Source organism: Colossoma macropomum, unplaced genomic scaffold (genome assembly GCF_904425465.1).
Source record: "Colossoma macropomum unplaced genomic scaffold, Colossoma_macropomum, whole genome shotgun sequence".
Classification (NCBI taxonomy): Eukaryota; Metazoa; Chordata; class Actinopteri; order Characiformes; family Serrasalmidae; genus Colossoma; species Colossoma macropomum.
Window position 1 is genome coordinate 18695671 of NW_023494802.1, and position 26849 is coordinate 18722519.

Consider the following 26849-nt stretch of genomic DNA (forward strand, 5'->3'; position numbering starts at 1 on the left):
ATAGAAACAAGGAGGTGGTCATAATGTTGTGCCTGATTGGCTGAGTAGAGTCACTTGTGATATGTACAACACATGCGATTGGTCTGTGAGTTTCCCGGGACCACCCCATCGAAATTAATGAATTCTCCATAGTTTATCGGTTATAGGTCCAGGCCCGCAAAGGACAGCGTCTGGGTCCAGACTCGGACCGCGGTCCACCTGTTAGTGACCTCTGGAGTAGAGTAACTAGTCTTACGTGGACTGATTTCACAGATAGACAAGCTAACATCATGGTTAGGGTGCTAATGTGGGCGGGGGGATTTCTTCTGTGTGCATAACTTAAACGCTATAAACTGATTAAATGATAATGATACTGCTCAACTTTAGACACAGAGAAAAGACACTACACACCATCATACGGAAAAACCTGAACTTAAACCTGCACTATGTAAGATTTGGGCATGTGGAGACCTCTCTGGTGGAAATGTGTAACTGCACCCAAAAAGCAGAAGAATATTCTGTAACATCAGTTGTATTTCAGACCCCTTCTCCAAGCGGATAAACCTGATTATTATTAGCGCATTGAAAGAGTTCTCAAAGAGAACTTGGTCTAAACTTTGTGAAGAACGTCTTTCAAGGATGTCAAATAATAATTAAATAAGAATAATTAAAATAATAAAAATGTTTAATTCAATATAGCATCTTTCATGCTGGTGGCAGCTCAAAGTGCTTTACAGACAGGTGATAAAGCTTAACAGTAACAGAAATTATTAGTATTTATTTAGAATCAGAAGAAAATGACACAAATTTAACAAACAACACGAGATGTAGGGTTTTAATTAAATGCTGAGTTAAAGACGTTTTTAGCTGCTTCTTAAAAGTGAGCTCTGAGCTTTACTGTCTAATAAAAGGTGAACTGAGCTCCACAGTTTAGAAGCAGAATAACTGAACGAGTCTCTCCATGTTTTCTGTATTTTACTGTAGGTGTTTGTAGAAGGTCAGTAACTGCAGGTCTAAGATCATAAACAGACAGATAGTCTGTGATGTAGGTGGTGCTTTAAGGTCACTTAGAGCCTTAAAAACTAGCAGTAGAACTTTAAAACCTATCCTGAACGATACAGGCAGCCAATTCAGTGCTTGATAAACGCGAGTGATCTGATCTCTCTGCTTTTTGTCCGAGTTGTAAAGGATGTATTGTTTTCTTAGGAAGTTCAGTAAGAAGATCATTACAGTGATCAACTCTGCTGTAACAAATGCATGAACGAGTTTCTCTGCGTCGCTCTGAGAGAGAAAAGGCCGAACTTTAATGATATTTCTAAAATGATTAAAAGCTACTTTAGTGACTGTGTTTACATGCAGATTAAAACAGAGCTCAGAGTCTAAGACCACACCCAGGTTTCATACTTCAGGTTTGGTAAATGAAGCTAAAGAACAAAGTTTCTCTAAAGCAGCTTTCCCTGAGTTTTTGTACCAACGATCAATATTTAAATTTTTTAGTGATTTAATTTGGAAAAATGTAAAGTTTTCTTATCTTGATTCACTGAAGTAAAAACTTTCTGACATTTATCACATTTTCCATTCCCAATTATGTAAATGTAAGACTATAGCTTTTAATTAGCCTTACTGTTTCTAAAGAAGTTGCCCAGTTCATTCAGGCGAAATGAACTACATGGTATAAAATTCAGCTGCTAAACCTACTAAAGACATTCATGCTGCATCTACCAGCTAACATCCCACACTGAAGACCCCCCACGCAGGGTGTATGCTCACCTAGTGATGCAGAAACGGTGCGGCGTCTACGAGGGGTCTCCTGGCCGTGGGGCTGCCGGTCAGACGTTCGCGTCTGGGCGCTGCGTGTGGGGCTCAGGTCGCTCTGCGAGTGGTAGTACTTCATGTGGTAGTGCAGGAGAGAGGCCTTGCGGAAGGACTTGGTGCAGCCAGGGACCTGGCACTTAAACGGGTTATGGTCCAGCTCGATGGAGAGGATGGGTGGAGGCTGGTTTTTGATGACCCTGTACACTGTTGGGAGGAAACAAAGAGAAGACAGAGTGTTAAATGAGCCTGAATGTGCGCATATCCAGGATGAGTGGACAGGACAGTCACTGGCCACCTGGACACATTGGCATTGTATCAACTCTTACGTTTGTCCGGCCCACTTATTATATAGGTGCACTTAGGCCCAGTCCCGTTTCTTATTTTTACCCGTACTCCTTGTTTTCGAGTGTCTCCTTGCCCCTTGGAACCGAGTTTCAAGGGGTAGTGGTTGAAATCTTCCCTCTGAAATGAGACCCTCAAATAAAAAGAGCATCACTTCATTAACAGCTACCAGCGCTGCTCTGTAGGCGACCCTGCCAGTCTGCAGTGACAGCAGAGGAGGGTAAAGTTCAGCTCCTCACTGCTGGGCTTTAGTTACATTTAGGGCATCATATGATCTTCAAAGAGGGGGGCAATTATTTATTATCACCCACCCCTAATTCTTCAGTGATATGAAGCTGAAGTCAGATATTCACCAGCTTCATTCGAATTTTCCCGTTCCACCTTAAATGGAGCAGCAGATACATTCTGGTGCTTCAGGCGTCAGAACTGCTGGACTATTTAAGGTGGAATGGGAAAGTTAGCTAGCTAGCAACCAAGACGTTAGTATACTATTAGCAATTTTTTAGGCTTATTATGAAAAAAACGACCATCATACATTCAGACGGCATTAAACTAAGATAATACAGTGGTTATCGTAATTTTTTTAACAGAGAAAATTCTCACATTTGTGCGTTTCTTTGATCTCTTGTTCAGCCAACTTGCTGGTTTTTCTTTTTTTCTCATATCACTCTGTTTAGAGTCTCTGAAAAACCTCTGTTTGGAGGGTCATGTAGCCCCAACACTTCCCCCTACCCCTCTATCTCAACAAGAATCGGGACACCCTACCCCTAGACATGAACGCGCAAAACAGAGGGCTAAGGACTGAGTGGTAGGGGCGAGGGGTGAAATTGGGCCTTAGTGTAGTTCTACAGTTACAGACTGTAGCCCATCTGTTTCCCTGCATACTATTTTAGCCATACTTTACCCAATTCAACAATGGTCAGAACCACCACTGAGCAGGTATTATGTGGGCGGTGAATCATTCTCAGCACTGCAGTGACACATTAGTGTGTGCGCATGCTGCACAGAGTGGATCACACACAGCAGAACTGCTGGAGTTTTTAAACGACTTCATATCACAAGCTGAGCTGCAAATAGTCCACCAACCACAAATATCCAGCCAACAGTATCCTAAAACTGACCACTGTGAAGGACTAGAACAGTGGTTCTCAAAACAGCTCCTCAGGGCCCTCCCAGATTTTCGGTCTAAGACCAGTTTGAGAACTACCACCAGAGGATCTTTAAAGTAGTGCAATAGAGCAAAAGTGTAGGCATATCTTGTAGAGTGGCCAGTGAGTGGACACACCACCTTCTGTGATCCCATGGGGGTCCTGACCATTAAAGAAGTGTATAAAGGGGGTAACAAAGTATCAGAGAAACAGATGGACTACAGTCTGTAACTGTAGAACTACAAAGTGCACCTATATAGTAAGTGGAGCTGATTAAATGGACAATGAGCGTAGAAACAAGGTAGGTGTACCTAACAAACTGGCCAGTGAATGGATATGTGTAGGATAAATGAGGATTTTATACAGAGTAATTCATTTTGGCACACATTTCTTGACCCATGTTTATGTGTATGTGTGTGGATGTACAGAGGCACTCACATGGTTCCCTGCTGTACTTGTTTGTGGTTGGAAGGTGGACCTGCCGCTGGAGCAGAGTTGCTGCAGGGAAAAGCATTTATTTTTCAGAACACCATGGTCATATTTTTTCATTACAAAATAAAATGCTACTTTTTCTAATTACAAATTACACCTTAATCATGATTGTTTACAGACAAACACACAAATATACCAAGATCAGCTGTAGGTCCTGTCTGTGCTGTAGGTTTAGAGTTCTCTGGATGACCGGGTTGATTGTGGCCATCCTTATCTTCAGAGCTTTTCTGGACGGAATCCGACTTGGCAGGCAGGATCTGGGATCGATTGGTTCTGTCTGTATGGGTGTCACATACAATTTTGTTAGATTATGAGCCATGCTAATTAATGATGAGCGTGCAGGGGGACCAGTTTTACACACACACACCCACACACACGTACACCGGTCAGGCAGAACATTATGACCGCCTCCTTGTTTCTACACTCATTGTCCATTTTATCAGCTCCACTTACTATATAGGTGCACTTTGTAGTTCTACAGTTCCACTCAGACCAGCACAACACACACTAACACACCACCACCACGTCAGTGTTACTGCAGTGCTGAGAATGATCCACCACCCAAATAGTACCTGCTCTGTGAGGGTCCATGGGGGTCCTGACCACTGAAGAACAGGGTAAAAGGGGGCTAACAAAGTATCAGAGAAACAGATGGACTACAGTCTGTAACTGTAGAACTACAAAGTGCACCTATATAGTAAGTGGAGCTGATAAAACGGACAATGAACGTAGAAACGAGGAGGTGGTCATAATGTTCTGCCTGACCAGTGTATATAAAAAGAAAGAAAAACAGAGAGACTACATGTTTGGACCTGTACTCGAGTTGGCTCTGCTCCTCTTGGACGGAGGCGTCTGTCCTGTGGACGCGCGTCTCTTCCTTAGTTCTGGCACGCTGGGTCTTTCAGCGTCTTTGCCTGTGAAAGGCACACAAGCCAACATTCAGCATGAGTCAGCGTGGGGGGAGGGAACCAGACCTGCTGCAACCATGTCTGGAGCAGATCAACCAGAGCTGGCCGAGCAACTTAAGCGAAAATGCATATATATATATATATATATATATATATATATAAGGTGCAGTCCAGTTAGTGATTTTCTTAAACTCAGTAATTAAACTCCTGTAATCTGCTGATAGCTTGGCAGAGGCTGTGTTAGTAACAGAACCAGAAGCTGAACAGGGTCATAAAAAGAAGCCCTAAAGCACTGGCAGAAGTCCTAACTTGGGCAAGAGTTTCAAACAAGTGAGTTAACCCTTTTGTTGCCATATGAAGGCTAAAGCAGAGAGCTAATAATAATAATGATAACAAGAACAACAACAACAATTTTATTTATATAGCACGTTTCATGCAGGTGGCAGCTCAAAGTGCTTTACAGACAGGTGATAAAACAGTTATACAAGAAATCATTAGTATTTATTTAGAATCAGAAGAAAATGAAACAGATCAAATTAGAAGATAAAAACCACGAGACGTAGAGTTTTAATTAAATGCTAAGTTAAAGACGTTTTTAGCTGCTTCTTAAAAGTGAGCTCTGAGCTTGACTGTCTAATAAAAGCTGAACTGAGCTCCACAGTTTAGAAGCAGAATAACTGAACGAGTCTCTCTGTTTTCTGTATTTTACTGAAGGTGTTTGCAGAAGGTCAGTATCTGCAGGTCTAAGATCATAAACAGACAGACTGTGATGTAAGTGGAGCTTTAAGGTCATTTAGAGCCTTAAAAACTAGTAGCAGAACTTTAAAATCTATCCTGAACGATACAGGCAGGCAGTTAAGCTCTTTTAAAGCAGGACTGATCTGATCTCTCCGTGTTGTTTTTGTTAGGATGCTGCTGCATTTTGTCCAAGTTGGATGGACTGTTTTCTTAGGAAGTTCAGTAAGAAAATTTTGCGACATCCATTGAGAAATATCTGACACACAGCTGGTCAGTCTGTCTACAGAGTCTCGACCTTCAGAAGGAATAGAAATGTATAGCTGGGTGTCGTCAGCATAGCTTTGAGATATTATACTATGCTTCCTAATGACATCACCTAAAGGTAGCACGTGATAGCAGGTTTTACAGTGATCTGGCTGTGTGTTTGTGCTGTATTTCTGGGTTGTGGGATGTTAGAGCTGGTTTCTCTCACTCTGGGTAGTGATGGCAGGTTCCTCTGAGTGTTCTGGTGTGTTATTAATGTCACTATTTTTAACCCTTTGTTTATAATATGAAGGCTGAAAGCAGAGATGTAATATAACAGTAGTGAGTGGGTTTGGGTGGTTTTGGAGCTGATCTCTGGCTGATGGACGGTCACAGGTGGATGAAATCACTCTGGATGGTAAAGCAGAGTCTGATGAGTGATCTGACGTGTGAATCATGTTGTTTTAACCCTTTGTTGGAAAGCAGCAGAGCAATGATATCAGGATTTTAGGTGATTGTCCAAGCTGAATTCCTCCTGAATGTCCTGATATGTGGATCACGTCTGTAGCTTAAACCGTTCTGAAGTTATGAAGGCCAGAAGTGACCTACCGTTTTGCCTGCAAATCCGAGCTTCGTGTTCTAGGGGTTAAGATGTTTCTTGGCCCTGCATTTGGTTGTTTACACAAGCAGGATGTTTATTCTAACTCCTAAATCTGGGTCATCACAAACAAATTCCAGCTTACCTTCAACTGTCTTGGCCCTTGTCCTCCTGGCCGGGTTGGGACTCTTGTCCTCCTGGCTCGCCTCTGACGTTTCGTCTCTCTCCTGTTTCTCCTCGTTGCTCTCGTGAGTTCCATTCTGAAGAGCTCCTTCTTTCTCCTCCTCGGTCACTCCGTTCACTTCCCTCGTCTCCTCTTCTCCATCCTCCAGAGCTTCAGTCTCTCCTGAATCCCCACCGGACGGCTTCTCCTCCGGCTCCGCGGACCCGTTCACCCTCTCTGACGCTTTGTTCTCGTCCACCGTGCCGTTCTGCAGATTGTTGGGCTGCCGGTCAACAGCTTGTTGGACCGCTTCCTCCGTCACCCTGCTGTTCTCCTCCTCAGAGTCGCTGTCCCTGTCGTGGTCGGAAGTGCTGTGCCGGGCGCCGTTGCTCCTGCCTGTGCCGTTCTCTTTGGCCCTCCAGTCTTTTCCGGGTGGGCCGGCCCGCTTTCGGCTTGGTGGTGTAGACTTGCTGTTGGAGTTCTACACATCAAAAACAGAAGAGAGACATTTACTGTACCTGTTTATTACTGCTAAATAAACAACTGAATACACTGTATATGCTGTTTGGGGTCTTCCTTTAACATGATTTAGTCAGAAAAAACCATTAGCAAACAGGTCCATCCTAGGGATTCAGTCACGTGATGTTTCTGTTAAGGCGCCATATTTGGGACGGAATTTCTGGCTTCGCTGCTCCACACGAACGTAACTAGAGGTGAAAGACGGCTAAAATTACTCTCCTTACTGTGGAAGAGAAAAACGTGACCTCGACAAAGTCGATAAAATAGGCTGAGATCCTTATACAGTTTCCCCTGAACTCCTGGTTCCACTTAAACTGGCAGAAAGATACCAAATTTGTGTTTTCCTGACGTTTATATTGATCTCATACTCAGCCCCTCTCCCTATTCTGAGTCTCTCACAGCATTTAAAAGCACAGAAGCCCACCGGCTCTTCACGTCAGGGTGGGTAAAGGATCCCATGGTGCTGCATAAAGAGGAGAAAACACTCCGTCATCATAGGAGGGTAACGACATCAGCTAATTAACACAGATGAGATCAATGCTGGCCTTTAGATAACTTTAGCTGATGTTATCAGCCGAGAGATAAACAGTCGCCCCCTAACGGAGCTGCAGACAGCCGGTATAACTTTACTCTCTGTTTCTGATTTAAATGACGTTTGAATGGAGAAACATAAGCGTTAAATATCAGACTGAACGTCGTGGGTCGGAAAACGACGTCGTGTTTCGACAGACGTGATTCTGTAAGTTTGCTAGTTCAGTTAGTTCAGAGTTCAGCTCCAGTCCTGAAACCCCTGCACTGCATAACTGTGGTTTCCTGGTTAAAATACCTGATATTATTAGCTAATTAAGCCCTTCTTGAGCTGAACGAGGTGAACAGCAGAGAGAAACACTGAACTGTACAGTGCAGCGGCTCCAAGCCTGGAGTGAAAACACTGAATTAAAGGTCTGTGTGTCTCTCGTCTCTCGGCTTCTGTCGCGTCCTGCAGGTGAATCATTCACAAAGCACAGCTAATTGAAGGCAGTCAATCCCTGATTCAGTCCTAAGAATAGCGGCGACTATTCAGTGTAAAGTCATGCAAAACGCAAGAATACTATTATTTTGGACACATGTGTGTGTGATATGGAAAATATATCACAATTCTTTTCACAATACATGAAATATATCAGAGTATTTACTTTTTCTGAGATTTGCCACACTGGAACATTCTGTAGTAAATCCTATTAAACAGGAGTAATTATACTCTCTTAATACACAGAATGAGACATGCAGGTGGTCAGTCTTCAGTGTTCTGTCAATATCTGAAAAATATCACTAAAGCCACTTTACTGTGGTGTTAATGACGGCAAACACTGTTGATAAAACATTGTTATCTTTATATGTTGCTATGCTCAGCCTCATGTTCATCAATATGTTTTCTTGCCCAAATAACACTTTAACTATTATTAAAATCACATTAAACAGGGGCAGTAATGGGCTGGAGGTTAGGGAACCAGGCCTGTGACCGGAAGGTCGCCACTTCGATTCCCTGAGCCGACAGAATGTGGCTGAAGTACCCTTGAGCAAGACACCTAACCCCCAACTGCTCCCCAGGCGCCGTGGATAGGGCTGCCCACCGCTCTGGGCAAGTGTGCTCACTGCCCTCTAGTGTGTGTGTGTGGGTGTTAATTAAATTAATGAAAATGTTTTATTTTTTAAACACTGGCAAATGACAGATGTCCCCAAATTTCTGACAGGTGCTGTATATATAAAGGCACATTGCTCTTTATTCTACTGTATATAGAAAATATAAATAGCTACAACACTGTTAGAAATAAAGGTTCTGTTCAGGTACATTTTTCATTCATCAAGGTACAAACAGTGTAAATGTTCCCTCAAAGGTACAACAGTGGTTTTAAGGTCTGATTGGGATCCTTAAATAAGTTTTTCCAGGTGAAAAGTTCGTATTTGTACCTTTTCATAACCGAATGTTTTAAAGCAGAGCAGTAAAATAAAAGCCTGGAGACGAGACGGGGTGTGTGGAGTCAGTACAGCTTAGAACATATCATTTCAGTGGATTATGGTTCAGTTATGTTCCCTGACTAAAGGTACTGAGATGGACCCTTGAGGGAACCACCCCAGTGACAGGAGGGGTGCTGCCCCAGTGACAGGTTAGAACCCTTTTTTTGAGAGTGTAAATATATAAAATAAACTGCTTTTTACAGTGGATTCTTACCTCCTTTCTGAACGGCTTGATCTTTATTCCCTTCAAGGACTTGACAACACCATCAAAAAACTTCACTGTATAAGAATCTGAGGCAAGATAAAGAAGTAAAGCCGTCAGATTTACAGCCAGAGTCGGTCAGTAAAGCTCAGAAAAACTCAGTAGAGTCTGGCTGCGGACATGCACTCTCAGCCAGATGCACTCTCAGCCAGATGCACTCTCAGCCCCAGTGACGTCACGTGCACATGCAGTCTCTGCCACAATGACAGGATTTTTGGCTGCTGCTTCTGCTCAGTGACATCATCACTTAATCCATTTTTCTTCCATAACACGGCTAGAAAGTTACATTTAATGTACCTCCCTGTTGAAAAAAGTCATAGAACCCATTAAAAGTGTCTGTTGGTTCCTGGTGGTTTTCAGTAACCACTAATGGTATTCTGTGTTTTCCTGATGGGTTGATGTCACAGCTGTTTTGGGACTGATTCCACATGCATTTAATCGCCAGTTGGTGACTGAAGTGCCCTTGAGCAAGACGCCTATCCCCCAACTGCTCCCTGGGCACTGTGGATAGGGCTGCCCACCACTCTGGGCAAGTGTGCTTACTGCCCCCTAGTGTGTGTGTGTGTGTTCACTAGTGTGTATGTGCTGTTTCACTGCACAGATGGGTTAAATGTGGACGTGAAATTTCCCCACGGTGGGACTAATAAGGGTCATTCAATCAAATTAACTAAATTAATGAAAATGTTTTTCACCAAAAGTACCTGAATTCCACGAACATTTGATCGTTTCCTAATGGCCTCTAATGGCAACCATCAGGTTTTACTCCTAATGGCCCTGCAAACACAGTTAAGCTGCGACAACGTCCTGTTTTGGTGCCCACAGCGTCATCTGCTTGGTGCTTCTCTACATTGGCACAACATTGAAATATAATTCCTCAGAAAGTTATGTCAACGTTGTCCGACAACTTTCTAGGAGGTTGTGACGACGTTGACGAGACAGCAAAAGTACTGCATTAGCTGCATGTTGTCACAACCTCCTAGAACCCTTAATGAGTTCTACTTTAATCCGTATTACAGGTTTTGATAACCGGCTCTGATCGTCTTCAGCCTGGCTTCATGAGTTTCAGTAGCCTTTTTGTTTTTTGTCTGCGAATAAACCCGACATTCGTGTCTCATCATCATGGTAGGTTTTATGTTGAAAGTTTCCATATTTAATTACCTTATTATCAGTATGACAACATTAATATGCATTCAGTGTAGCTCTTGTTGCCCTGCAGTTCGTGTTTCGCTGTTTTCCCTCATAAAACCGACAAAAACACCGTCGTGGCAGAGCGGCACTGACGTCATCAACAGGCTGGCGCCGCACGTCAGCCTGAGAGTGCATGTCTGCAGCCAGACCCTTCTCGAAAAACTACACATGTAATTACGTCAAGACAACAACAACTGACCGTCTTTATCACGGGACAGGATCTTAGCAGGGTAGTAGCGGCAGTCTGACCAGCTGGCTAGCACTTTTTGATTGACATGAAACTCCTGAAAGGAACCGAAGGCAAGTGTTACTGTGATGACTCTGCTGCATTCGTCCCACAAACTAAAAGACCTAGTTTTATGTAAAGCAGTGAAGGCATAAGGAGAGTCACCGGGGCCGCGTTGTGCTCCTGGAGGCCCTGCCGTCGGAGCTGGATGCGTTCCACAGGCCTCAGATACGGACTGCTCCAGTCAAACCACTCGTCATAGCGATGACTCCACTGCCGGTAGTGGATCAGGACCTTCTCGTCCTCGTAGTCAATCTTCTCTATGCTGGCAGCGTACCTAAATATGCAAAACACATATTGTTATTGGTGAGTCGTTGGTGGAGAATCTAGAAAACTGTTTAAACGTCATGCATTTAAGATGATATATTCCTCCGACTATGGATGAGGTAAGTAATCGGAACGCTTGAGACATTTTGGCCTCGGAAAATGCAGAGCCTGTCCCCCTAGTGGCCACTTGTCTCGGAGATTTTTTGTGTTTTCTGTTTTAAACCACCAGATGAGCTGCAGAAGAGGACGACCAGCAACAAGAAGGATGGAATCAGAGGAATTATGGGTACGTTTACATGTAAAAGTGGCCCAAATCTGATTTTCTCACCACTTTGTCGCACTTTAGTTTTGATTTGACTACATATTTATATATGCACTTACTTATTTACTTATTTATTCCGCCCAACGACAGCTGGGATAGGCTCCAGCACCCCACTGTGACCCAGAAGGATAAGCGGTTTAGATGATGTATGTATGTATGTATGTATTTACTTCAGATTAACACCTCTGAAGTGAGACTTATACATGTAAGTAATATGTTTACTTTGTTTATCTATCTATTTAGGTTATTTTGATTATGTGTTTACGTTTTATCTGCGTGTGTGTATCATCAGTTGTTTGGTAACAGACTTGACTGATTATCGAGCTCGACTGAGTAGTTTAGGATTTCCTAACTTGGCATAAGACGCTGTAAGATAATCTAAGGCTACGTTCACACAGCAGGTAAAAGTGGCCCAAATCTGATTTTCTCACCAAATCTGATTTTTTGTTTGGCTGTTCACATTACCTTTTAAATGTGATCTGTATGAGACATCAGTCTGAACAGATCAGCTCCTAAACTGACCCACATGCACAAAAGAACAGAGCGTCACGCTGCTTCACGGCTCATCCAGAGGTAAACAATCACGACCGCCAACGAGCGCCAGTCGCTCTCGGAGGATCAGCTTCATCTTCACCAGCATCACAGGAGCCATCATGAAGCTTCACTGACTGACAGCTGGGCTCATCACCCAGAATGTGTTCGAGCTGTAAAAAGGGCGTGGTCACTTCTTTGGTTCGCGTCCTCAGATTCTTTAAACTCTGCTTTCAGACTTTTAACTGTTCTTTGACGCTGCAGCCTCGTTCTCCTGCGGCCGCGTTCGGACATTTCTCTCAAAATCTCTTCAAACACGGAGGGTTTTGGATGAGTCTCTTCTAATATTTGTACTGAAACATCAGCCTAAATGTTTTTGAGTCTCAGCAGCGCGAAATGATGACGAATGTGGAGCTGGATTGACAAAAGTGTCTCATGAATTCCGCTCTGGCTGTGCAGACTGAGTCACACTGCTGCACTCAGTTCGGTCTGTGGTCCAATTGATTTGTGCACTGTAAAAACAAAACGGCTCCAGTCCGCTTTTACTTCACAGCGAAGACCTCGAGGCTCACCGTACAAACAGCCACAGTCTTCCAGCACCTCAGCAGGTAAAAACAGACCACCAAGCTTCATTAAACAAGAAGCTACGGTGTTTCTAAAAGCGTTCAGCGCATAACTGGAAACACTATCTAGTCATGAAATGCGAGAATCTTGAGGGTATCAAATGATGAGATGATGAGGGCTTTAATGTCACACAAGGGCCTTTTCCAAATGAGTGATTACCATGGTTACGGTGTTAAGTGTGTATCACCGGCTTGACGAATGTGGCAGAAAAAGGCCCGCTGGGTTCCTGCCAAACAAACCTTGAGTTTGTGGTGGCAGCACCATCATTTAAAAACAGAGGATTTCTTGCTAAAAATGGGGTCAGTGGTAGTACTACACTGAAACGTAGGAGAAAAATGAATGAGGCTCTAAACATGATCGGTGCAGTGGTCTCCCTGGCCCACCAGAGGGAACCCTTCAGTTGGGAATCACTGATATTTTTATTATCAGACATGCTTAATGTAGATGGCTGCTAAATATACTTTTAAATTCTTATTTACCCTTCAAAACTGTTTCTACGCTCATTGTCCATTTTATCAGCTCCACTTACTATATAGGTGCACTTTGTAGTTCTACAGTTACAGACTGTAGTCCATCTGTTTCTCTGATACTTTGTTAGCCCCCTTTTACCCTGTTCTTCAGTGGTCAGGACCCCCATGGACCCTCACAGAGCAGGTACTATTTGGGTGGTGGATCATTCTCAGCACTGCAGTAACACTGACGTGGTGGTGGTGTGTTAGTGTGTGTTGTGCTGGTCTGAGTGGATCAGACACAGCAGTGCTGCTGGAGCTTTTAAACACCTCAGTGTCACTGCTGGACTGAGAATAGTCCACCAACCAAAAATATCCAGCCAACAGCGTCCTGTCGGCAGCGTCATGTGACCACTGATGAAGGACTAGAGGATGACCAACACAAACTGTGCAGCAGCAGATGAGCTATCGTCTCTGACTTTACATCTACAAGGTGGACCGACAAGGTAGGAGTGTCTAATAGAGTGGACAGTGAGTGGACACAGTGTTTAAAACTTCAGCAGAACTGCTGTGTCTGATCCACTCGTACCAGCACAACACACTAACACACCACCACCACGTCAGTGTTACTGCAGTGCTGAGAATGACCCACCACCCAAATAGTACCTGCTCTGTGAGGGTCCATGGGGGTCCTGACCACTGAAGAACAGGGTAAAAGGGGGCTAACAAAGTATCAGAGAAACAGATGGACTACAGTCTGTAACTGTAGAACTACAAAGTGCACCTATATAGTAAGTGGAGCTGATAAAATGGACAATGAGCGTAGAAACGAGGAGGTGGTCAGAATGTTATGCCTGATCGGTGTATATATATATATATATATATATATATATATATATATATATATATATATATATATATATATATATGTCGTTTTTCAGTTTTAAATATACATATATATATATATATATATATATATATATATATATATATATATAGCTACATGCATACATATGTATGTGGAAATAAATCAGGAAAAAAACGGAAACTGTGCACTAAAAATACATTAAGTTTTGTTATTTCAGTTGTGAAAATACAGATTATCCGTCAGACCCATCTGTCGGCTTCTGTGATCGTATCTTTCGCTCAACATGTTCCAGATTTTACACGACTTTCACTTTCTATATGAATAAATATCACAGGCCTCATTTTTGCATCTGAAGGAAGTCGGAATCGGGGGGAATCAAACGGCCGTGCTGAATGCTGAGCAGGGTGAGGGGCTCTGACAGCTGCGTTTGAGTCAGGCTCTCTAAGAGAGCGGAAGAAGGGAGGGAGCGAGGGAAAGATGGAGACCAAAGCTGTTTAGAGAGAGGAGATGTAACAGATAAAAGAGTGAAAGAAAGACAGAGGGGGAAAAAAAGAAAAAAAAGAAAGAAAAACAATCCTCACCAGTTCTTCAGGCTGTCCCGAGCCTCCAACGGTGCCCCCACCTCAAACGTGATCCCTCGTCGGTGAGGGGGGGTCTTAGTCATGCTGGATGATTCACACCAACCTAGGGGACAATGAAGCCATTGATCAGCTATGCATCTCTTCACTTAATGTTCATTTACAATTCAGATGGTGCTCATATCCGTTCTCCAGCACTCAAACCTGCGAGTACACAGAGCATCAGCCTCAAATACACTGAAACAGGCCCCATCCCACTTCACCCCTCTCCCCTACCACCGAGCCCTTGCCCCTCTGTTTTGCGCGCTCACGTCTAGGGGTAGGGTGTCCCGATTCTTGTTGAGATAGAGGGGTGGGGTGAAGTGTTAGAGCTACATGACCCTCTAAACAGAGGTTTTTCAGAGACTCCAAACAGAGAGATATGAGAATAAAAGAAAAACCAGCACGATGGAGAACAAGAGATCAAAGAAACCCACAAATGTGAGAATTTTCTGTTAAAAATTACAATAACCACTGAATTATCTTAGTTTAATGTCGTTTCAGTGTATTATGGTCGTTTTCTTCATAACAAGCATTAAAAATCGCTAATAGCATGCTAATGTCTTGGTTGCTAGCTAGCTAACTTTCCCATTCCACCTTAAATAGTCCAGCAGTTCTGACGCCTGAAGTGCCAGAATGTAACTGCTGCTCCATTTAAGGTGGAACGGGAAAATTCGAACAAGAATCTGGTGAATATCTGACTTCAGCTTCATATCACTGAAGAATTAGGGGTGGGTGATAATAAATAATTGCCCCCCTCTTAGAAGTCATATGATGCCCTAAATGTAACTAAAGCCCAGCAGTGAGGAGCTGAACTTTACCCTCCTCTGCTGTCACTGCAGACTGGCAGGGTCGCCTACAGAGCAGCGCTGGTAGCTGTTAATGAAGTGATGCTCTTTTTATTTGAGGGTCCCATTTCAGAGGGAAGATTTCAACCACTACCCCTTGAAACTCAGTTCCAAGGGGTTAGGGTGACACTCGAAAACAAGGGGTAGGGGTAAAAAGAAGAAATGGGACTGGGCCGTACAGTTTTACCCTCAGGGAGCACATTACACAAACTTACCCACACAACACTAACATATCTTCAGTCTTAAGATGTGACAAAGTCAGGATAAGATTTAGCGCAAATTCATATTAGAGAGGCAAACGGTATCACAGGCTTTGTCCACACAGCAGGTAAAAGTGGCCCAAACCAGGTCTTTATTTGTCAGTAAAAACACATTAAATCTGACATTTTCAATTCCGATTTGAGACGCTTTCATATGTGGTACTGAAATCCGATATGTATCCGATCTGCAGCGATGCAGCTCAGTCTGAACAACCAGATCAGACTTCATGCAACTTTTACGTCAATCCAACTCCACATCAGGGCTGCAGCTAACGACTATTTTCATTGTCGATTAATCTGTTAATTTTTTTTCTTTTTTTGATTAATCGATTAATTGTTTGTTCAACAAAAAATCAGAAAATGGTGAAAAATATCGATCAGTGTTTTCCAAAGCTCAAGATGACGGCCTCAAATGTCTTTTTTTAATCCACACCCCAAATATATTCAGGCTGACGTCACAGACGGGTAAAGAAACCAGAAAATATTAAAATTTAAGAAGCAGGAATCAGAATTTTTAAACGTACTTTTCTTAAAAAATAACTCAAACAGATTAATCGATTACCAAAACAGTTGCTGATCAATTTAATAGTCGACAACTAATCGATTAATCGATTAATTGTTGCAGCTCTACTCCACATTCATCATAATTTCGCACAAAAAAAATTAGAAGAGAATTATCCACACCCTGCGTGTTTGAAGAGATTTCGAAAGAAATGTCCGAACGCGCCGCAGGAGAACGAGGCTGCAGCACCAAAGAACAGTTAAAAGGACGCGAATCGAAGAAGTGACCGCGCCCTTTTTACAGCTCGAACACATTCTGGGTGATGAGCCCAGCTGTCAGTCAGTGAAGCTTCATGATGGCTCCTGTGATGCTGGTGAAGATGAAGCTGATCCCCCGGGAGCGACTGGCGTTCGTTGGCGGTCGTGATTGTTTACCTCTGGATGAGCCGTGAAGCAGCGTGACGCTCTGTTCTTTTGTACATGTGGGTCAGTTTAGGAGCTGATCTGTTCAGACTGATGTCACATACAGATCACATTTAAAAGATAATGTGAACAGACAAACAAAAAATCGGATTTGGTGAGAAAATCAGATTTGGGGCACTTTTACCTGCTGTGTGAACGAAGCCTTAGATTTGGAATTATCTTACAGCATCTTATGTCAAGTTAGGAAATCCTAAACTACTCAGTTGAGGTTGATAATCAATCAAGTCTGTTACCAAACAACTGATGATACACACAGACAAAACGTAAACACAATCAGAATAACCTAAAAAACGTAAGTTAGACAGATAAACAGATAAATAAACATATTTTCATGTATGGGTCTCTTTTCAGAGCTGCTAATCTGAAGTAAATAAATATGTAAATATGTAAATAGTAGTCAACTCAAAACTAAAGTGCGAAAAACTGGAAGTTCAAAAGAGTTACGCATACTGCGACGGTGCCCCCTGATGTCTAACCAGCCCAGCCGCCCCTGAGTTTCGGTTTCCGTTATGCTTTAGCCAGCGTTCTCATTCACCACCACCATAACACACACAGCTAATGAGAGGGAATGGGGGGAGACTGTGTCTCACTCACTAGTTATACTGTAAGTCAAGGCTGCCTAAAAACAATAACATTCCCTATTCAGAGGGCGGCACAGTGGCGCAGTGGGTAGCGCTGTCGCCTCACAGCAAGAATGACCTGGGTTGGATTCCCGGCCGGGTGACCAGGGTCATTTCTGTGTGGAGTTTGCCTGTTCTCCCCGTGTCTGCGAGGGTTTCCTCTGGGTACTCCAGTTTCCTCCCACAGTCCAAAAACATGCAGTCAGGCTGATTGGACGTGCTGAATTGCCCCTAGGTGTGAGTGTGAATGTGTATGTCTGTCTGTCTGCCCTGCGATGGACTGGCGACCTATCCAGGGTGTATCCTGCCTTCCGCCCAATGACAGCTGGGATAGGCTCCAGCACCCCACCGTGACCCAGAAGGATAAGCGGTTTAGATGATGTATGTATGTATTCCCTATTCAGTATAACAGCCAACTGTACAAACTCTTGGGGTTCGTCCTAAACTTAGAACAGTATTTAGGAAATTTTGCCTGGTTCGGATGTTTCTGTAATACTCTTTTCTTATCTGGAGTTATGATAAGATTATGAAGTAATTTTGTAATTGCAGTCCTGATTTTAACCCCACCTTCAGCTGCGATGGTGAATAAACCAATAAGACTTCCGAGCTAAAACGTTTCTGTAGCACAGCCCCTAAAGTCTAACCCTACGTTCACATCTGCAGAGACGTTTCGCCTCTAGTCGCCCAAATCGCTGGTCGTTGGTCGCCTGTGGGCATTTCTGAACCCAAGCAGATCACTGGTTACCCTGGTTTCACTGACGCCAAGCATCAATCAGATGCGTTCCCACTAGAAATAAAAGTCCTGGTGAGAAATCGTTTGTGTGCTTATTTGTATTTAACCCCTGTTTGTGCAGTCAGTTTGTGAGGAAAACAGTTTTCAGTCTTTGTGATTATCGTCTATTTGCGGCGAAAGCACCGACACCATTGTTCCACCTGTAGTAGGAACCATTACCTAGGAACCAAAGTGTACCGAGTGTACCGTTTCACAGTGGCGGAGATAAAGCGCCTACTACGCTGCTCAATTCCTATTGGTAATCGCCACATCGCTTCACTCCTTATTTGCATAGAGTTAAACTCCGCTCATCTTTGTTGTCGCTGACTCCGCCCACTTCATATCACCAACCTGTCATCCGAAACGGTCAGCACTCTTTGAAAATGAATGACCTCCACCTGCTATGTTGCATCGCAGTGTGAATGCAGGCTAAGAGTTACTACAAACATTCTGCTCCATATTCAATTTGCAATACATATATATTTATATGTAATAACATACTTAGTTACACTGTGTATAAACTACTGGCAAGTTAAATCATTAAAATGTATCTCCACTTCCACTGACAAACAAAAATGTGATCATTAAAATGTAAGGAGAGACGCTGACCAGCAACCAGGAAGGCTAATACTATAACTGGATCAAAGCTCGTTCACTGTACATGGACAACTCTGGAAGAGTGTCTCTCTAAATTATACTCAATACCAAAAATCACAGACAAGAGAGGGGAAAAACTGAAGAATCTGATCCAAACAACAAATCTTTAACCTCTTCAACTCCTTGAGACCACCGGTGGTTCCAAAACGCACTTCGTCATAATCTTCATAACTTTCAGATTTCATAAGCTACATTCTAAAGGTGGGGGTCGTATGAGAGCTGTAACTGTCTTCTTTCCAGTCAAATAGATGGGTGATGTCATTTTAAACCCTTATAATAAAAGAAGCTGAACTCACAACTTTTTTCTCCACCGAAAGTCGACCCATTTTTCCACAAATCTGGGCTATAAACTATAAACAGATGGCGTCTCTTCAGTGATCTGCTCTGTAAACATTACTTTTATAAAATAATACAAAGAGCGTCTAAGATTTTTGGCTTTCAGCAGTAAATTGTAAGCATATAGAAATATGTGTGATCATAAAACATGTTCTGTTAATTTGAGGGGAGCTTTTACAAAATAAATAAATAAATAAAATAAAAATTTACATTTATTTCATGCATTTACTGAATAATTTGAATACGATTTGGTCATGTAAATTCAGATGGAAAAACCAAAATACACCCTGGAGAATAAGAGGTTAAAAAAGCTAATTTTACAGCTTAAAAGCTTAAAAAAAATACAAATCAACTGATTAAGTGATATTCCAGGTTTCATAACAAACAAGCAGTGGTATTGTGCCATTTCTAACACTGTGGCTTTAAACTATGGCAGATGCACAACATCCCATCCCAGTTTAGATCACACTGTGACGCCAGCAGGTTCTGTGATGTCTCCTACAACCCCCAAGCTTGGGTCTGAAGTCAGGAACCTAAAAATCAGTTCACAGGAAGAACGTGTAGTCATCATGACGGAGCACAAGACCGCACACAAAGAAAGACTGCGCTCATCTGCGCCCTCTAGCTGCCGGGCCACCATCCAGTATTTCCTGACAAGCCTCCACCACTAAACCTGGGCCTGTGTTTATAAAGCGTCTCAGAGTAAGGAGTCCTGGCCTGAGATCTGCTCATGTCAGCAGATTCCTCATAAATAAGAGGGGAATCTGATTCTGGATCAGCACTGTTTACTCAGAGACGCTTCACGAATACAGGACTGAACCTCAAATCTCATAATCAGGGGCTGCAGCACTGCTCCATCCCTGAAAACAGCAATTAGACAGGTGGTGAAGAAGAGGGAGGGCTGGAGAAAAACAAACGCTAAGCATAAGAGTACAGGTCTTTAAAGAAGACGGTCACGTACAATATTAACCTCTTATTGACCAGGGTATATTTTGGCTTTTCCATCTGAATTCACATGACCAAATCGCAAATTATTCAGTAAATGCATAAAATAAATGTAAATTTTAGTTTTTTTATTTATTTATTTTGTAAAAGTTCCCCTCAAATTAACAGAACGTGTGTTTTATGATCACACATATTGCTATATGCTTACAATTTACTGCTGAAAGCCAAAAATCTTAGACGCTCTTTGTATTATTTTATAAATATATTTTTTACAGAGCAGATCAATGAAGAGACGCCGTCTGTTTATAGTTTATAGCCCAGATTTGTGGAAAAATGGGTCGACTTTCGGTAAACAAAAAGTTGTGAGTTCAGCTTCTTTTATTATAAGGGTTTAAAATGACATCACCCATCTATTTGACTGGAAAGAAGACAGTTACAGCTCTCATATGACCCCCACCTTTAGAATGTAGCTTACGAAATATGAAAGTTATGAAGAATATGACGAAGTGCGTTTTGGGACCACCGGTGGTCTCGAGGAGTTGAAAAGGTTAAGAACAAGATGAAGATGAGAGACAGATGACCAGAGTAGTTGGAAAGTGGAAAATGGCCTAAATTTAGATTAAAAACAGTAAAGATAAATACGAACGGCTTCATTAATGTGTAATATCTCTGTGCACAAAATGAAACTACTGATATTTATGTAACAGAAATAAATTACTGATAAGTATTACTATGCATAATTAATGTCCTCTGAGAATAAACAGAGGTCTTCTTTGACATCTATGCAAACCTCTCATCACCACCCCTACTATTAACCCAGCACGTTTACTGAAACAATACAAAGAGCAGTTTAAATGTGTACGTATGGGAGTGGACAAACTAGTCAAATCAGAATTTGTTTACAGTGGTGCTAATAAAAAAACACACGTCCAGAGTTTAATGTCAAAGTTGTTACATGAAATGTTTACAAACAGACTGTCTGGCGCCTGTGACATTGTTTTAAGAGTTGTAAGACAGTATTTTGGCCTAAACCATATTTTTACATTAATTAATGTGAGAAAAATGCATGCCAGGCATTATAATGCAAAATAGTAGAAAATAAAGAACAAAAGAAACATTTTTCCTGGATTTACTGCTAATTTACCCATTATTAATAACCCATATAACTGGTCATTTTGAATAGGAAATAAAAAAGTCCATATTTGTGTTGCTGACACTGAGACCCCTGGTTCCCATCACCACCATTGTTAGGAAATCTGAGTTAGTAGGTTTCTCCGCAATGAATCTTCCCATAGAAAACCACCCTGAATGAGTTTGTTCACAGCACATCGATTGAATTTCGTAAAATTAGTGGAATTCCCCTTCAACATACAGGTTTAACCTCTTCAACTCCTTGAGACCACCGGTGGTTCCAAAACGCACTTCGTCATATTCTTCATAACTGTCATATTTCATGAGCTACATTCTAAAGGTGGGGGTCGTATGAGAGCTGTAACTGTCTTCTTTCCAGTCAAATAGATGGGTGATGTCATTTTAAACCCTTATAATAAAAGAAGCTGAACTCACAGTTTTGTCTACTGAAATTTGACCCATTTTTCCACAAATCTGGGCTATAAACTATAAACAGATGGCGTCTCTTCAGTGATCTGCTCTGTAAAAATTATTTTTTATAAAAAATTACAAAGAGCGTCTAAGATTTTTGGCTTTCAGCAGTAAATTGTAAGCATATAGCAATATGTGTGATCATAAAACACGTTCTGTTAATTTGAGGGGAGCTTTTAAATAAAATAAAATAAATAAATAAATAAAAATTTACATTTATTTCATGCAGTTACTGAATAGTTTGCCTTATGATTTGGTCATGTAAATTCAGATGGACAAACCAAAACATACCCTGGTCAATAAATCTGAGTTAGTAGGTTTCTCTGCTATGAATCTTTCCACAGCAAACCACTCCGAATGAGTCTGTTTACAGCACATCGATTGAATTTCGTAAGATTAGTGGAATTCCCCTTCGACACGGGGGTTTAAACGACGTTTTTACAACGTTTTCGGTGTAAAATGTCTTCTGTGAGCGTCGTTTCATAACTGGCTCCCCAGATTTGAGCCAATCAGACTCGCTCCTCCCGGTGACGCGCCGCCGCTCGGGCCGCCAGTCTCGTGTACCGTCACGTTCAGTCGAGCCCGAGCGGATTCTGATGGGCGGAACCGACGAAGGCTCGGGGTTAAAAAACGAACGTTTCTGCACTGGACTGGACGCAGAACCGAGCCGGGCCCTGTTTAAACGGGTTCGACGCGACCATGAGGGCCGAGGCAGCGGTGTGACGCAAATGGCGCGCAATACGTTTCCTCTTCGTTGTTTACCTTCTAGACGAGGCTGAGGTCGGCTTCCTATTCGCCAGCTCCTCGCTCGAATTCACCCGGTCCACCTTAAATGGTGCCAGCGCCAGAATGGAACCGGTGCTCCATTTAAGGTGGAACGGGAAAATTCAAATTCAAGCAGGTCGCTGGAGGACAAGGAGCCGACTAACGTTGAAGCCTCGTTCGCTGAGACGCCTCTTCGCCGCGGGCTGGTCGTAAACACGCCTCGATCGTAAACAAAACCGAAGTTTTAAGCAGCAATACGAGCGTTAGATGCTAAAAAACTGTCCAGAAGGGGCGACAAAAGAACCCAGACCCTTTAAACTTTTCCTCCACTTTCTCCCCGCAGACCGAGTGGAGGAGAAACGTGGGTGCAACGTTGTCAGCGAGCATGCAGCCAGCGGCTACCGCTGCACACATTCATTAAAACGGATAATCCCGTAAACGAGGCGCTGCATTGGTGCAAAGCAGCGTCAAAATGAACCCACATGAACGTTTACACGCATTTACACCGTCATTGTTTATAAGTCAGCCTATTTGGACGTTTTACATTGTTCGCTTGCCCACCACGATGCGCCCGGCTACGGAGCCTCCTGATTGGCTGAGGCTCCTGGCGGACGCGGGTTCTAGCGCTGTGATTGGTCCGCCGAGCTGTCCGTCACGCAGCTATTCCTCAGCGGCCTCCTTTCGGCCTACTCCTCGCTGCATGGCACTACCGTAATTATGGCTCGGGAAGGCGAACGGCAACTTCGCCGAAAGTCATCTGGTCTTTCGGACTCCTGGACGTGCATTCCGCTCAAACTGGGGGTCAGAAAGACAGGAAAGACTTGCTGCGAGACGTTTTCGCCCAGGATGACGACTCACTCCGTGCCCGTTAGCATCAGATGATGAACACATGGACTGGAGACAAGTTTCGTTTAATCACAACAGCATCACCATCAAACATGACCGATTCTACATGCGCGCGGGTTTATGCGTTAGCGAGTGCGGTCGGTGTATAAATACAAAGGCGGTCACCTCTGACAGCTGATAAATTCACTCCAGTGCTCCTGGGAACAGTTGTAAGCGCTGGCGGACTCCCCCAGGTCTCATGCTGCTTCTCCACGCAGTTTGTTTTCTCCGGCTGAGCGAGGCCGGTGCTTACGAGGCGATGCGCGCTCTGCGCATGCGCAGGGCGTTCAGCCGTCTGACTGGCTGAGGGTCTTTCTCGGAGACCTCCGTAACTGACAGAACACGCCAGACACTTAAAACACTTAAAGAGTTTTTCCCCCGTTTAAATCATAGATATACATACCTAGATGTCGCGTTGGGTCCAGCCAGGCACGTCAACGGCGCCGCCATTTTGGGGAGGTCAACATCACTGCTAGACTGCATTCAGTACCATTACAGAGCGGCAGGTTAAGAAAGATACTGTCCAAAATTACACTATTTCAAGAATATTACACTCAGAAAGTGGGATAGGATTATATAACGGAGGGAACGCAGTGATCCACACTCATATTTGTGTTATGTTTATGTGTAGATATGGCCGTGTGGTTGGTGAAGCACAGAGAACCTATTGATGTGATTGTTTTTCCTCTGGTTTTATATGAAGCTCATTTCATTTAATAGTCTATTCAGGGGGTCTTAACTTTATGCAGGAGTTATTTATTTACAGTGATGGTTAAAGCTTTGTAGCTCGGTAAGTTACAGCATTCCTTAATCCGTGTAGATGTTCATAATAGATTAACGTTAGAACCTTCTTACACGAACCTGATGTAAGAGTCTTATTTGACAGTTTCTTGTTCGAATTTTCCCGTTCCACCTTAAATAGCTTAGGCAGCTTCAGGCTCCAGAAAGTGACTGCTGCACCATTTAAGGTGGAACGGGAAAACTAGAACAAGAAGCTGGCGAATAGGAAGCCAACTTCAGCTTCGTCCTTCTTACTGCGTTTTGGGGGGTTTATTTTATATTTATGTATTAAGATCAGAAGTGATTCACACATTGATGGATTTGCTGATGTGTCTGATTGTGTTTCTCGCGCTAAACTCGGTTTTTAACGTCAGGTGCAGACTGAATACTTTCCTGCTGGTCCGGACAGCGAATTATCACGATCAGTTATTAAAGTAATCAAAGCTACCGAGAGCAGATCCGTGCAGCCCAGATTAATGTACGTCTGAGGATTATAACAAAACAAATGTGGTGAAAATCGGTTGAGTAATAAGGAAGGTGTGGCTGATTTAATCCTGAGACTCTTCGTCTCTCAATACGAGTGAATCTGTTCACAAGCGAATCTTGACCGCTCCAACATGGCGGACGCGCAGACGTATCGCCTCAGATATCTATGCTTTAAATATACAGTGGGCTCTGCGCTGCGTACGAAGCTGAGGGGGTGTGGCCAGGCAAAGCGCGCCATACTGCCCACTAAAAGGGACATTTTGTTGTGGTTGTTTTTGCTGTTGTTGTGCTTGGTGTAGTTGTTGTTTACTGAGTTGTGTGTGTGTGTGTGTGTGTGTGTGTGTGTGTGTGTGTGTGTGTGTGTCGTGTACTCATGTGTAAGAGGTGCACGGAGGGCATGCAAAGCAGAATAGTCTCCAGAGGAAACTTCTCTTTTTTTAGATTTACAGCTATTTTACTATTCAATATGAGATTACATATAACTCATGTATGTTAATTAGTCGTTTTGAATAGTAAATTAACTCCTTAAAATCCCAGGCTTATTACATACTTATTATTCAGTATCTACACTCTTAAAAAATGATGGTTCTTTAAGGGTTCTTTGGCAGCAAATGTTTCTATATAGAACTATGAACACTCAAAGAACCAAAGGTCTCTGCATGGTGAAATGGCTCTTCAGATTGATGGAGAATGTGTTGTTCATGGTTCTAGAAAGGCACCAAAAAGGGTTCTTCTATTGCTATAAGCTTGATATTCTAACAATAGCAGAACCCTTTGTGGTGCTATATAGAGCCCTTTTAAAAACCATCTACAGCACATTCTCCATATGTATGTGTAGTACGGTAGAATGAGGTTTTGGACGCAGCCGTCGCCCAGAGCTGGGCGTGCCGCTATCAAACAAGTTTTGCATGAGATACAGAAGTGGTTCCTTCACGCTCTTCCTATTTAGGGTTCCCTTCTTCTCATCACATGGGGATCTCGGTTAGTAGTTAATGAGTGGAATCAGGTGTGTTAGGGGATCATCAGGACCATGTGGGTTAGCAGGACTGACGTTAGGAGCCCCTGCACTGTCAGAAAGAAATTGTACAGACATTGTAAATTTTAGTCCCTCAAAGTAAAATTTAAATGTACCCTCAAACGTCCTTACGTTCCGGTTGTGTACCTTAAATAAGCTTTAAAGGTACACTACACTAAAGGTGATTACAAATGGTTTCCCTCTCTTTTGCTCTGTCTCCTTCTGTCTTCTCTATGAGCTGATGACTGTCCTTCCCGCTTGATCCTGATGGATAATTCTGGAACACTGAGGAGCTGCCAGCATCGTGGAATGATTCTCCAGGATTCACAAGCACTAAATCTTAGGACAAGATGCAATAACTACCTGTCTGTCCTGCTAATCTCTCTCTCTCTCTCTCTCTCTTTGAGCCCCCAAGCGACATTTGCCTGATATGAGTCACCAGAGCTGCTAGAGTCACCAGAGCTCCATCTCTGTTGGCTGATCTGCACCGTTTTGACCACCGTGGAGCTTCACGCTGTACAATGCTGTGCAAACCTCACCTGCATGAACTGACCCTCCTGCTGCCGCTGCATAAACTCAAACTATCTAATTAACTATTGCTCCATCTGTTTTTCCCCGTTTTGTATTCTAATATTTTATACTTTGCTATCCGGTGTCGACCAGAGGAGGATGGGTTCCCCTTTTGAGTCTTGGTTCCTCTCAAGGTTCCTTCCTCTTGCTCTTAGAGAGTTTTTCCTTGCCACTGTCGCCATTGGCGACGCTCATGGGGGCTCGGACCTGGATTTTTCCGTAAAGCTGCTTTATGACGACACCTGTTGTAAAAAGCGCCATATAAATAAACTCTGACTTGACTTGACTTGACATTAGACTCACCTCCCCAGGGTAAGGTGCATGTTTGTACAGTTTTATGATGTAAATCATAACACTAAAATTATTATTATTATTATTCTCTATGCACATTGTTATTGATCTGAGAGGACTGAGTGATATTTAACAGTTTCTTTCTGTACTGAGCTGCAGTTAAAGTAATGCCATAAGACAGCTAGTAGTGCTTACTCAAGACAGTTAAGCTACATGAGTGCCTGTGTTTCTCTGGGGAAAACCCTGCAGGTAACATCACTGTGTACACACCTCATCACTGAGCTGCATCATGCTTGTTATCTATGTTAAGCAACAGTAGATTAAGTAAATTATGTTACGACCTCCTATGTCTAGGGGAACACTTAAGGTCGTACATAAAAAAAAGGCAAGCCAACGCCATCCAACTGCCAGACCAAGACACCTCCAACTACAAATAACTGATCATTTATCAGCATTTATTTCTTTTAACTTGAACAAGTTAAAGGCACCATCTTATAGAAGTCGGTAAGTCTAGTTTTAAACTGATCAAATGCAAATGAGATTGCACAAAAGATAAACTTCACCATTGGAACAGCCCTCTCCCCCTCCTGCAGTGACGCAACGGCCCTTAAGTAACTGGAGCGCCCCCTGCTGTATCCAATCAGACCCTACAGACACCAATCCTAGAGGGAAAGTG

The 26849-nt window shown here is 42.9% G+C and overlaps 1 protein-coding gene across 2 annotated transcripts in view; it reads right to left on the minus strand.

Moving 5' to 3' along the window:
- The window catches only part of phf20b (PHD finger protein 20, b), a 44678-nt gene extending 21385 nt beyond the window's left edge, over nucleotides 1–23293 (minus strand). The window contains exons 1-10 of one of the 2 annotated variants that reach the window (XM_036591302.1): nucleotides 23158–23293; nucleotides 14322–14424; nucleotides 10785–10956; nucleotides 10593–10677; nucleotides 9158–9234; nucleotides 6409–6907; nucleotides 4589–4690; nucleotides 3913–4053; nucleotides 3723–3782; nucleotides 1750–1998 (exon numbers count right to left, since the gene is read on the minus strand). In XM_036591302.1, the coding sequence (XP_036447195.1) occupies nucleotides 1750–1998; nucleotides 3723–3782; nucleotides 3913–4053; nucleotides 4589–4690; nucleotides 6409–6907; nucleotides 9158–9234; nucleotides 10593–10677; nucleotides 10785–10956; nucleotides 14322–14404 (1468 nt within the window). In that variant the 5' untranslated portion in view covers nucleotides 14405–14424; nucleotides 23158–23293. The remainder of the gene's footprint in view (nucleotides 1–1749; nucleotides 1999–3722; nucleotides 3783–3912; nucleotides 4054–4588; nucleotides 4691–6408; nucleotides 6908–9157; nucleotides 9235–10592; nucleotides 10678–10784; nucleotides 10957–14321; nucleotides 14425–23157) is intronic. The other variant, XM_036591301.1, reaches the window with a different exon arrangement.
- Nucleotides 23294–26849: the final 3556 nt, after the last annotated feature.